The 13,588-nt window shown below is 40.6% G+C and overlaps 1 protein-coding gene across 7 annotated transcripts in view; it reads left to right on the plus strand.

Moving 5' to 3' along the window:
- ptprsb (protein tyrosine phosphatase receptor type Sb) overlaps positions 1-13,588 on the plus strand; it is a 166,736-nt gene that overhangs the window by 129,786 nt on the left and 23,362 nt on the right. For all 7 annotated transcript variants that reach the window (XM_058418955.1, XM_058418957.1, XM_058418954.1 and 4 more), the window contains 4 exons: positions 5,575-5,669; positions 7,304-7,557; positions 9,112-9,199; positions 12,388-12,603. In XM_058418955.1, coding sequence (XP_058274938.1) covers positions 5,575-5,669; positions 7,304-7,557; positions 9,112-9,199; positions 12,388-12,603 — 653 coding nt within the window. The remainder of the gene's footprint in view (positions 1-5,574; positions 5,670-7,303; positions 7,558-9,111; positions 9,200-12,387; positions 12,604-13,588) is intronic.

Genomic DNA, 13,588 nt, shown 5'->3' on the forward strand with positions numbered 1-13,588 from the left:
ATTCAAGTAGATTTATTGTGAGAATATGAAAAGTCTCAAATAAAGCAAGTGTGTCATAATTATTGGAACATTGATGCTTGATGAGACTGGAGAATATAGAGATCAGTGTAAAGGCTCTAGGTGCAGGGGCATTTGGAGGAAAAATCCATCCTGATCCACTATACATAATAATGGCCAGCGTTGCCAGAAAATGCTCCCAGCTGACCACAGAACCCAGTTCTACTACAAATTTCAGTAGGTGCTTACACCAGTGGTCATGTCAAAGAAAAAGCTTTCCTTATAAGCAAAGCACACCAAATCGTGTGGTCCGTAATTGAGATTCGGTGACCTCGAAAATGCTAGCATCTTCTCCGAATTAGGAATTGTAATGCTCTAATGCTTTTTTTTTTTTTTGCCTCTAAACATCCTCCTTTCTGTGCGTAGGGGTACAAAATACACTGGTATCCTCTTCCAGGCAGATTCATTACAGCTCTGGTCTCTTCTTAATTATTGCAGTAACACTAGAAGAGATCTGCTTTTGCAGGAGTGGAGCTGTGTTGTTTTTTTTATTCTTTTTCTTTACTGCACATTTTGGTCTTATTGCATTGGTGTATTTTCTAACCTTCCTCATGTTGATGAATAATTAGAGGATTTGGTGACATCACATTCACACCCCAGTGAACAGGAAGTCAAGGTTGGAAGTCAGCTTAAAAACTCTTGGAAATCTTTCATTCATTTTATTCATCATCAGTAGCCGCTTCATTCTGGAGCTAATCCCGGTAATGCCCCGGAGTGAGCTTTGGTAAAAAGTTGGAATAATTTAACTTTAATTAAACTTGGCTCATATGTTTGGTGTGGGGTTTAGATAATTAACCACCGAACCACTATTTCCTCACAAAAGGTAACAGTATGTCAGCACTTCTGCATCTGACTGAATGTGTATGCATGTGTGTGTATGTTTGTGTGTACATGTGTGTGTGTTGCATAAACCTGGTTATGAAATCTCCTCACAGAGGCTCTGCACTTGCTTGTGAATATGCTGTCTCAACGCTGAGGCAGATCGACCTGAGGCAGCACTCATCGGACTATCGGTGTGAAGCTCATTAAAGCGAGTTCTCCCTCTACACACGTGTCTGTACTGTACACCCCACCCCATTGCTCCAGTCTAATACTGATTGTCAGCTGACACACAGAAACTCGGCTCAGTCTTTTTTTTCCCAACGTTCCACATTTCGTTGTTAATGAAATGCTTGTGTGGATGATTTAAGCTGCAGTTTTTCATATTTATAATCACTATAGTATTTTGAATATGTTTTTAAATAGTAACTATATTCATATCTTCCAAATGTGTGTTCTGTACAAGGGATCGAGTTTTTCATAGTTTCAGGCATTTATCTACAGTTTTTCCAACCTTGAAATCAGACCAGTGCTTGTGCATCTTATTGTCTAAAAAGCCGATTTATAAAGCTTACACAGTTACAGCAGAGTAGATGCGAAAAGCAGATATTTTTATACACCGATCAGGCATAACATTATGAGCACTGAGAGGTGAAGTGAATAACACTGATTATCTCCTCACCTGTTAGTGGGTGGGATATATTAGGCAGCAAGTGAACATTTTGTCCTCAAAGTTGATGTGTTAGAAGCAGGAAATATGGACAAGTGTAAGGATTTGAGCGAGTTTGACAAGGGCCAAATTGTGATGGCTAGACCACTGGATCAGAGCATCTCCAAAACTGCAGCTCTTCAGCTCTCCCGGTCTGCAGTGGTCAGCATCTATCAAAAGTGGTCCAAGGAAGACCACTGGTCCAGTGTAGAACCGGCGACAGGGTCGTGGGTGGCGAAGGCACGTGGGAAGTGAAGGTTGGTCCATGTGATCCGATCCAACAGACAAATATTGCTGAAGAAGTTAATGCTAGTTCTGATAGAAAGGTTTCAGAATACACAGTGCATGACGGGTCAGGGCTGTTTTGCCAGCAAAAGGAGGACCAAAGCAATATTAGGGAGGTAGTCATAATGTTATGCCTGATCAGTGTAATTAGCAGTAGAGGGATCCTGGACTGTCCCTTTAAAATAAAACAGCAACTCTTCACTTGTGCCAGACACATATAATGGTAGGTGAATCGATGCTCTAGAAAGCGAGAAACCTTTAAATGTGGTAATCTATAAAGCAGCAAAACAACAAAAACTAGAAATAAACTAGATGAAACTGAATATAAATTCATTTTTCTGAATAAACAGATAAGTTTAAAAAGTAGAAATGGATGAAAGTACAGCTGGAGCATTATAAATTTCTATTCTATTATTTTTTATTAATTTTAATTATTCATTAATTATAAATTAATTAGGGTTTTTTTTAAATTAGTTTATTTTTTTGTTTTTTAAAAAATGTGTTCATTTGACTTGGCTGAGACTAGCGGTACCCGGTAGGACACAACAAAAAATTTGCATAAGCTTTTTACTTTCATGCATGACGGAGATAAGATATGAAGGTTGCACGAAATGCAACGACCGCATTCATTAACATAAAAGCGTATATGGTGCTCACCCCATGCAGCAGTCACTACATCTTTATCAACCGCCTGGTCAGGGTCATGCTGGTTTAAATTAGCCTAGCTTGTTTCTATGTTGGGAAATCAGAAATCAAGACCTGAAAATATCTTAAAAGTAATAACTGTATGAGCAAGATATTAAAAATTGCCTTTCATACATGTAGCACTACACTAACAGAGGTGGAGGAGATGTCAAAGATTTTTGGACCATATGCTGACAGTTCTGGTATTTTTGACCTCTTTTGCAGAATGTTCCAGTATTCCTGATTTAATTTAAAAAAAATAATAAATAAAATTAAAAATAAAAATAAATAAATAATGCCCATTTCAGCTATAATTCTATTCAATTAAATTTTATTTTCATGCATATTCTCTTAAAGTAGCTTTATAGAATTATAAACATTCAGAGTATAATTTGAATTTATATTGATCCCTCTGGATTAGATCCAAATACGGATACCGATATAGATAGATGAAGCAAAAATGAATACATCAGTCATATGAAACCTTAACAAAATAACACAAAGCTGGGATTTTAGGACAAAGACTCTCTCTGACTATGGAGTGAATATTATGTTGCTAAAATAGCGTGACAGCATGCCCGGCTCAGTGAGCTCTAATGCAGACACTAGGCATGTATGTGTTATGAATGTGTTATAGGAAATGGTCTTAGGAAGCTTGGGACCTGTCACCACCTACGTAGTAATATAGCGCAGACTGTCTACAGTGTGAGTGTGAGAGAGTTAATGCCACTAAGAGAGAGAGAGAGAGTGTGTGTGTGTGTGTGTTTCACATGTTGCATGTGTTTCAGCCATTTTGTATGTGTGGCAGGAAACAGGAATGCATGAAACTTTACTTGGAGTTTCTTTAATTCAGAAGGCAGCAGAACGATATATGAAATAGAGTACACAACCTGAACAGCTGCTGAAATCTCATCCAGAGGCACTAGAGCAAGCGCACACAGGAAATTGGCTTTTGATTATTTCGTAAGGACTCCTAGACTGTCAGTATTAGTTCCTCTGTTGCACACACGTCTATAATCCTCTCCAAGGTCTTTGCATGGACGGCAGTTGCACAGCCACATGTGGATTTCTGGATATATCACATTCATATAATTGTATTTATACCTGCTGTACCTTACAGTATTGCTGTGCGAAAGGATCTGGCTGTTTACTTCATGTCTGATTTTCTGTAAGCTTCTCAGTGAGCTCCGCCCCTAACTAACAGCTCTGCTATCTATTTTTCCTTAAAGCAATAATGTGGATATTTTTTTCTTTAACTAAAAACAAAGGATCAGATGTGAATGAGTGTGTGATGTGCATGGGATGGATCAGCATCCCCTTCAGGGTTTATTTATGCCTCGTATGCCTAGGCTCTGGGTCCACTGCAACCTTGAGGATAAATGTATGACTGGAAATGAATGCAGGAATGAAAACTAAAGCGTTATTAAGCCAGGAAGGAAAAAAATATATTTTTAAATCTAGGCAGTAATTCCCAGTTGGGTTTGAATGTATGCATATATATCCCTCACACACACACACACACATACACACACACACACAGCTGATCACATTGCTTTCTTTATGTGACTTATGAAAAGCAAGGCAATGTGTGTATTGCATTTCGCCAGTTTTTTTTTTCTTTCTTCTTTTTCTTTCCGTACCGATGTGATTGCTTGTCGGTCGTGGAATCGCGCAGTGAAATGCGATGCAGATGGTGTGGATTGCTTTCAAACTTTAATCCCATTCACATTGCATTCACATTTAATGCTCAAAAAAGCAATCCCCTGCTGAATGTTTTTCACTGAAGAGACCAAGCAACACAAGAGTACAGCACTGGAGAATTTTGCTTTTCAGTGTGACATGTTTGCATTGCAGTGTCGCCACATGTCCCGAATGAAAAGCAATTGTGTGTGTGTGTGTGTGTGTGTGTGTATGGCATTTCATCTTATTTTTTTTCACTGATTGCTTTTCGATCCGGCACGCAATCTTTTCCATACTCACAGGAGGATGCAGCATTATAAAAATTTTCTTCTGTGAGTCACTCGCAATAGCATTTTTTCCAGCAGAGAGGGCAGAAATGCCCGTAACATTTTAACGGGAACTCTCTTCTCTGGCATGTAGCAGAGGAGGGTTGTATGTGAGGATTGCGATGAGTTTGTTTTCATTGCAAACGCAATTCTTTGTTTTCTTTGATTTTCCCATCCACCAGGGGGCACACTGGGTACTGCAAGGGAGGGGCCATGGGAACCTTCCTACCCATTGTTCACTGCACTTCTCTTGGATGCCGCTGGATTACGGAGGAGCAAGAAATATCCAGGAACCGACGCCATCCCCAAGCTGTATGGTGGACGATGTAAGGATTCACGCTCACAAAAGCAAATGTTAGCCCGGAAGAACCACCTGCACCTCCTCTGCTTTCAACTCTTTCAACCCAGCAATGCAATTAACGTTGCCCTCACTTGAACGGAGCAGAGACCGTGAGATTGATATGCTCACAAGCACACAGGTAAAAGTCAGTAAGTCGTGTGGGTGTTGATTGCAGAGGTAAGTGGATATAACAGCCGTGTATTAAACGGTAAGTCGCGGAAAGCTTTTGCGCTCCTTCGTATTTGTTAATTCAGTAATTTGATTTCCTTTCATCTCCCCTTCATTCCCACTCCAGTTTGTTATGTGGCACAAAAAAATCCGGTTCATTTCACTGACATTATAAGTTCTCACTCTCTGAATGTCCATGTCCATCTCTGTGCTCTTCATGAGGAACACAGGAATCTAGGCCAGCTCTCTCTGGAACAGTGCCACGGTGACATATGCGGCCCTTCATAACCGGCCAAATGTTATCGTCACGCTCACACCTTCTCTCTTTCCCAGAATTCCCTGCACACAGCCTTCTGCTGATGAAAGGAACAGCAAGAAGGAGCCCACACACCACCCTGATGCTCTGTGCTCCGATATTGCCTCTGCATTTAATTCAAACGTGTCGCCTTTTGATTAGTAATCAGGATTCTTAAAAATGGGATGACTGTTCTTGTGTGTTTCGACAGACGTGCCCAGGAACTTCTCGGTGAATCTGGCAACCAAGACGAGCGTATTGCTGACGTGGGAGTTTCCGGAAAGCAGTTCCCCCTACCGCTTTACCGTGAGTGTCGCCAAAAATGTCAAATGGCGTAGACACGAAAACATTTACTTTGAGAGGTTTAGCAGTTCCACAGCTAATAGTATGTACTCTATGTATAAGGCAAGACAGAAACTTTTATTTTTCTTGAGTAAAGCTTAAGAAACCAAGCAAGAGCAATGTAAACAGGGAACTGTTATATGCTTAATTCTGCATTAGTTTCAAGCAATTTGTATCTATTGACTCTAGAATAAATACGACAGGGAATAAAAACATTACAGCTTTTTATGGTATGAGCCATGATTAGAGCAGTTAAGTGATGAAAATATGTTCTTTAAACTGCTTAGCGGAAAATGTCCTTTAGAGATTTTCTTCAAGCTCACAGAGAATTAATGTTTATTTAAGAATTAATGTTTATTTAAGATCTTGCAATGCTCTGTTCTGTACTGTATAATGCTGAATGTTACATTAGGACATTGTAAAGATTCAGAAAATCTGACAAAGGACTGCATGATGTGGATAAAATTAGAAATTTTGAAATAGCACATTCGCCTCATACCTGCAGCATCCTGGGTTCGATTCTCGCTCCCGCTCACTGTGTGTTCTTGGTGGGTTTCCTCCGGGTGCTCTGGGTTCCTCCCACAGTCCAAAGACATGCTACTAGGCTGATTGGAGTCTCTAAAATTGCCCTTAGTGTGTGAATGAGTGTGTGTGTGTGTGTGTGTGTGCCCTGCATCCTGCCTTGATGCCCGATGACACCTGAGATCCCCGTGACCCGAGGATAGATCGGATAAGCGGTACAGACAATGAAATTAAAAAAATATTGTGTATATTCTCATATAACATGCAATGAATTAAACCAGGGGTGTGCAGTCGTATCTGGTAAGGGCTGGTGCGGGGGCAGGTTTTCATTCTAACCAAGCAGACCTCACGAGTCCAAGATCAACTAATTAAACAGGAGGAATCAGGCGTTGCTCTGGACCTGCACCCACACTGGCCTTTGTGGATAAGATCCCTGGACTAAAGCATGTGAAGTCATGCTGTGTCAAGCTTGCATTAGCCTGACCATTTAAAAAATGCCAGAAAACACACACTCCCACACACACACACACACACACACATCTGTCTAGAACCTCTATAATTTTCAGAATGCTCCCAAAGCACAAAATAAAAATTGTTTAAAGGCTCATTGCATATTGTGAGCTTATTTTATGTCAGCACTGAAAAGCCAATATATTGTACAGTTTCAGTCTAATTAGTGCCTCTGAACCTCAAACTTAGCTGAGTCACACATAGATCACATGCATTACATTTCTGGCATTTGGAAGACGCTCTTATCCAGAGCAATGTACAGTTTATTTCATTTCATACAACTGAGGGTTAAGGACCTTGCTTAGGAGGTCCAGCAGTGACAACTTGGTGGACCTAGGATTTAAACTCACAATCTTTCTGAGCAGTAGTCCAACCACTTCCTTCCATCTAACCATGTACACCAAAGTGTGGGATTGAACATCTTATCACTGCTCTGTTTGGTGGTTATGACAAATCAGCTACAACCTTTTGTTATATTAACTCTCTTATAGCATCTCTTTGATTATCATTATTATTATTATTTCAAAAAGGCGGATGATGAGAATATGGTTTAAACGCCTTCTCAGGTGGAGTACAACCGTCAGAAGATGGAGGTGGATGCTCGATTGAGGAAGGCCGTGATCCCCAACCTGATGCCTGACACCAGCTATGATTTTAAAATCACCAGTCCTGAGGGCAACCTGGGTGGCCTGAGACACCGCATCCATGCTAAAACCTCACCTCCCATGGTCATCAATCGGCCCGAGATCGACCACAGCCGCGACACTGAGACCACCATCACCATCATACTTCCCTCACTGGACACCAGGAACAATGTTAGGTGAGTGGAGAACACGTGGGGCACGTAATCCTGCTGAAAGATACAACTACCTCCAGTACTTGATCTTTGTTCACATGATTTATCCAGACCAGACAATCTTCTTCCATTGCTCCATGTTCCAGTTCTGATCCTCACAATATGTGCTGCGATGATAATTCCGTGGGTTCAGACTCCATGGGCTGTTCTCCGCTCTCCTTGAGCGCATAAATGAGTCTTGTTACCAGTTCAGAACCCTAATTTCCACAAATTGCTTTAAACAGCTGTAGATTATTGGATTAAATCGCGGAACAAGAAACTCGGTTCGCATTCTAATCAGTGTGAAAAGAGACGAGCACGCGTAGCATTAACTGCCTTTAACTTGATGACAGAGCTAACATTAATATTAGCTCATATCAGATCCTTCTAATCGCTCCGTCATCACCTGACAGGCAGAAACTTTATAAGAAGGAGAATTTCACCTTGCAGTATACTGTATAACTCCTTTATTACACTCAACCTCTTGCTATCTTTCTGTACTAAAAATAAATACCCAGACTTCCACAGCTTAAACCACATCATCACCAAAAAACCTCTCAGGAAATTTTTTCTTGTAATTTATAGACTTTAGCAATGTTAGAAACCTTTCCTTGGGCTTAGAGGAAAACAGAGAGCTACGATTGAATGTTTTTAAGAGATTTGTATTGGGTTTATTATTTTGTATCAAGTGCACAGACTCTGCGTATGTTTTATGGAAGAAAATCCAGAAATCGTAATACGAGTTCATAGCAGGGCAAAGTTACGTTCAAGGATTATCCATAATCAGACAAATAAGCAAGAGGCGAGTAGAGTACAGAAGATAATTATATAATGAATGTCATTTTCACAGCACTGACCTACGGATCAAATGACAGTATAATTATGGCCTGGTTGCACTTGATTTACATTTCAAAATTACACATAACCGCATGTGTACAAACACATCTCCATTACACACTCTAACACACACACACACACAGTGATATTCAATCACACATCCACTTACATATATCCAGTCCAGCTTCTCCACACATACACACACACACACACACACACACACACGTACGGATTTCTTCCTCTTTCTTACTTTGTTAATAATTCAGTCTCCCAGTCAGTTTGTATTGCTCAGTTGTCTGTCTTGTGAAGCTCCCAGTCACACTGCAGAAGAAAAAAAAACAAAACATGCTGCAGCAGCATTTTCATCTGCAACCCAAACCTCAGAGAATGGCCACCTCATACACTACACACACACACACACATCTCATCCTGCACTCCTGTTCCTCAGGCCATAGAATTGCATGGGTTAGAGTCCCCCCCCCCCAGGACTGACCAATGATAAATTGCTGTGTTGAGTGATTATTAAATTCACCTGTATGCGCCAGTGGCCGGTGTGGACCCTGCCATTACTATCGGCAGCTCCTCGGGGAGTTCGGTGCTGAAAACATTCATTAGCAGACTCCAATTCTCTGCTGTAAGCCTAGTTAATGAGAAGCTTGACAAGCTGGCTCACACTGCACTGCTGTCTCTCTGTACTCACAGGAATATCTATGTGGTGGTGGTTCCACTGAAAAGAGGACGAGGAGGAAACCGGCATCTGAAGAGCCCTGATGAAATGGACTTGGAAGAGGTACAATGCATGACTGCCATTACTGTCTCCCTCAGGGAAAGCTACAGTCCAGTGAAAAAGTTTGCATCCCTCATAGATTTCGATTGTATAAAGCTGGATATTTTTTTTATAGGGGATTCAAACAATATATGATACTTGATTGAATTCTTTTGTCGTTGTCTGTATCAATGCACTTAACTAGCATATACTTTATTATATAGCCTACTAAACCATGGAACCGAGAAGGACCTTTAATTGGTGTATTAAGCAATATAATGCATTTGTCCATTCCTGCAACACAACTCATAAGGCCTACAGAAAAATAGTTTGAGAAATAAAAGACAAAAGTCTTAGTCTTTCTCTATCTCCAGACTTAATTTGTAGGAGGCAGTGTTATGACATTTGGCATTTAAACAGATATGTCATGAAGATCTGAAAGCAAATATTTACATCATATTTTATCAGTGCTCGTCTGTGGAATTATTAAACGAACAACCAGTATGCTTTGTGTAAAAAGTTTTCTAGGTTGTACTGAACTCACATTATTATGCTTAAGTCTGGATTTCTATAAAAAATGTATTAAGCCAGCACCCTGTAGCTTCAGAGCAAATGTCAGCGATAAAATCTGTTGGCTTGCCTGGTGGGTAAACAGAAATCTGCCTTAGTGTAGTGTCGCTAAAAAACATTGTTAACATTCATGACATCTGGAAAAAATTAGCAGAAAGATATTTTGGTAGTCTTGTCTTGAGGTATATATATATATATATATATATAAGGTGATTAAAGTAGTTTTATGCAAATGCATTGTGCTTTACTGTGCTGTCAGTAAGAGTAGTGCTGCATTAGGGGCATTGTTAATGTATATTTTAGTTATTGCTCTATTTACAGGTGCAATACAGTTTACTATATTAATCAGTTTCGTTTTTATGTATATGCACAGGCTGTATTTATAGAAATGTTAGATACACGGTAATAGAAAATGCCCTTATCTAGAGCAACTTACAGCTTATCTTGTTTTTTATACAACTGAGCAATTAAGGGTTAAGGGCCTTGCTCAGGGCCCAGCCTCATAACCTTCCAGTCACTAGTCTAACACTTTAACCACTAAGCTAACACAACTCCCCCACCAGAACAAAGGATAGAAGCCTTTATTTGTCACATATACATTACAGTGCAGAGAAATTCTTTCTTCACATATCCCATCCTTGGATGCTTGGGGTCAGAGCGCAGGGTCAGCCATGATATAGCACCCCTGGAGCAGTGAGAGTTATTGCTCAAGGGCTCAATAGTGGCAGCTTGGCAGTGCTGGGCCTTGAACCCCAACCATCCAATCAACAACCCAAAGCCTTAACCACTTGATCCACCACTGCCTATGTTACTTTGAATTAATCAGTTCTTGCATTTTATTAGGTTCAGAATAGATCACACATCGCACTGAACATGAAATATGAAAATCTGGATTTCTATGAAAAATGTATTAAGCCAACACCCTGTAGCTTCTAAAGCAAATGTCAGTGTGAAACAGTATGAAGCTTTCCTGGTGGGTAAACACCTCTGACTTTTTGTACTCTCACTATAGGTAGTGTGACATTTGTGACTTTACAGCTTGAGTCACAGTCGTGGCCTAAAAATGTGGTCCAGCGGTGTTTTTCAGAATAGGATTCACTCTGGAATTGTTTGGAAAAGCAAGTTCACCTAACCACCATGCTGCTGCTCCATACTCATTTGGCACATTCGAGTCTTTTAAAACACTGACTTCAAGTTACGTCTCTGATGGAACCTGGCCTGTGGGTAAAATTTCTCCCTCTGGGCAGCTGTATGTTGAGCCTGAGTGATGAGAACACTCAGAAGAGTTAAGTGTTAGGCTTGCATTAGCTGTTGCTGGGGGACTTAGAGCTGCCACATTTCAAAGTTTGGAGTACATGATAAGTGAAAGGAATTAATGCCAAGGTAAAAACTTTAACCCGTGTCTCCATCCCAATCATACACGCAAGTTCATGAGAGATGGAAAGTGACAGATTTATGGATGACAGGTGAAGAATAACACTGATTATCTCCTCATCATGGCACCTGTTAGTGGGTGGGATATATTAGGCAGCAAGTGAACATTTTGTCCTCAAAGTTGATGTGTTAGAAGCAGGAAAAATGGGCAAGCGTAAGGATTTGAGCGAGTTTGACAAGGGCCAAATTGTGATGGCTAGACCACTGGATCAGAGCATCTCCAAAACTGCAGCTCTTGTGGGGTGTTCGTGGTCTGCAGTGGTCAGTATCTATCAAAACAGGTTCATGGGTGACCAAGGTTCATTGATGCATGTAGGGAGCGATGGCTGGCCCGTGTGATCCGATCCAACAGACGAGCTACTCATGCTCAAATTGTTGAAGAAGTTAATGCTGGTTCTGATAGAAAGGTGTCAGAATACACAGTGCATGATGGGTCAGGGCTGTTTTGGCAGCAAAAGGGGGAACCAACACAATATTAGGCAGGTGGTCATAATGTTATGGCTGGTTGGTATACATTTAAATAGTGGGCTGATTAACTCCTCTTTTTCCCCAGAAATGCACCGTATTCTGCTTTCTGAGTCTAGAATACAGATATTTATCTGTAGAACACAATATTAGGCAAGTGCTCATAATGTTATGCTTGGTCAGTGTAAGCACATATGGTCAGTGTGTTTTTAGTTACAGGCAATTCTGTCCATAGAACAATGTTAAACAAGGAATTTTCATAACCAAAGAAGATAACAGGCTGTAGTTACTACATACTGCACAAGAATAATCGACAAGACTAGCTGAAGAGGACATGAGACAATAGGGCGTAAGAGATCAACACAGAACAGGTGTACACATTCAAGTCTTTGTTGAGACAGGGGTGAAGACAAAACAAAGCATATACACATGGCAACTAAACAAAAGGACATAGAAAATTAAACTCATCACAGATTTGAGATGATATATATGGTTAGGTTAAAGTTATTTAAGCATGTTTGGACAATAAACACCTGCAGGCCTACAGTGAGCGTAAGACTAAAATTAACTCCAATTACAGGCACTTTGGCAACGTCAAGTGCACTGATGGTTGTGAGAACTAAAAAAAAATGTTTCAGCTGCATTTACATAATATTCAACCATTCCTCTAGCTTTTTTTCCCCTCTATCGTTTATTTTCTATACTACTATAAAATGAAAATGTTTTTAATTATTATCTTTTAGCTGTTGAAGGACATTAGCCAGAAGCAGCACGACCCCCGGCAGAGGCAAATGGACCTTCGTCGTGCCTACATCACCGCTCGATTCACTCCCTCCACCCTGCCTGCGTTCTTCACGCTCGGGGACCAGCTGGACTACGGTGGCTTTGATAACCGCGCGCTGGAGTCTGGCCAGGAGTACGTCTTCTTTATCCTCGCTGAACTCAACTCCACCACTGGGGTAAGAGGCTGCAGCTGAGCAAGCGGGTTTTTTTGCTATGTTTATGCTAATGTGCCCTCTACATTTCTCCATGTAATTTGCCATCACTCTTGCATTCCTTTATTACTATATTGTGTTAAATGTTGCTCGCTATAAGGAAATGTCACTCATTTTTCTTCGGTTGAATCTCAAACAGCATTCTATTGCTCATATAGAGTGAACTAGGTAGTGTCTACTGTGTTTTATACCCTAAGTAGTGAGGATATTTAGTGAATAAGGTCCTACTCTGGATCGTAGCCACTTAAGCCAGTGGTTAATGCTTTATTCTATGTGTTCCAGAGAACCAACCAGACTGACCTTCTCCTGTCAACGATAATTATTTTAATGATTAATTGTTTTAGTTTATACTATATATGATCCTGTAATTGACTATAGTGCAACCTACAAGAGATAGCATCATTCATTACATTGCTAATAAAGATGGCAGAAAAATATGTTCTATATGACATGTTGCAGACAGTGTACCTGCAGCAGGACTGACAAATTTATATTAGTTCGTTACACGGATCAGGCGTAACATTATGAGCACAGACAGGTGACATGAATAAGACTGATTATTTCCTCATCATGGCACCTGTTAGTGGGTGGGATATATTAGGCAGCGAGTGAACATTTTGTCCTCAAAGTTGATGTGTTAGAAGCAGGAAAAATGGACAAGCGTAAGGATTTGAGTGAGTTTGACAAGGGCCAAATTGTGATGGCTAGACGACTGGATCAGAGCATCTCCAAAACTGCAGCTCTTGTGGGGTGTTCCTAGTCTGCAGTGGTCAGTATCTATCAAAAGTGGTCCAAGAAAGGAACAGAGGTGAACCGGCGACAGGGTCATGGGCAACAAAGGCTCACTGATGCACGTGGGGAGCGAAGGCTATCCCGTGTGATCCGATCCAACAGACGAGCTACTGTTGCTTAAATTGCTGAAGAAGTTAATGCTGGTTCTGATAGAAAG

The sequence above is a fragment of the Hemibagrus wyckioides genome, linkage group LG20, assembly GCF_019097595.1.
Source record: "Hemibagrus wyckioides isolate EC202008001 linkage group LG20, SWU_Hwy_1.0, whole genome shotgun sequence".
Classification (NCBI taxonomy): domain Eukaryota; kingdom Metazoa; phylum Chordata; class Actinopteri; order Siluriformes; family Bagridae; genus Hemibagrus; species Hemibagrus wyckioides.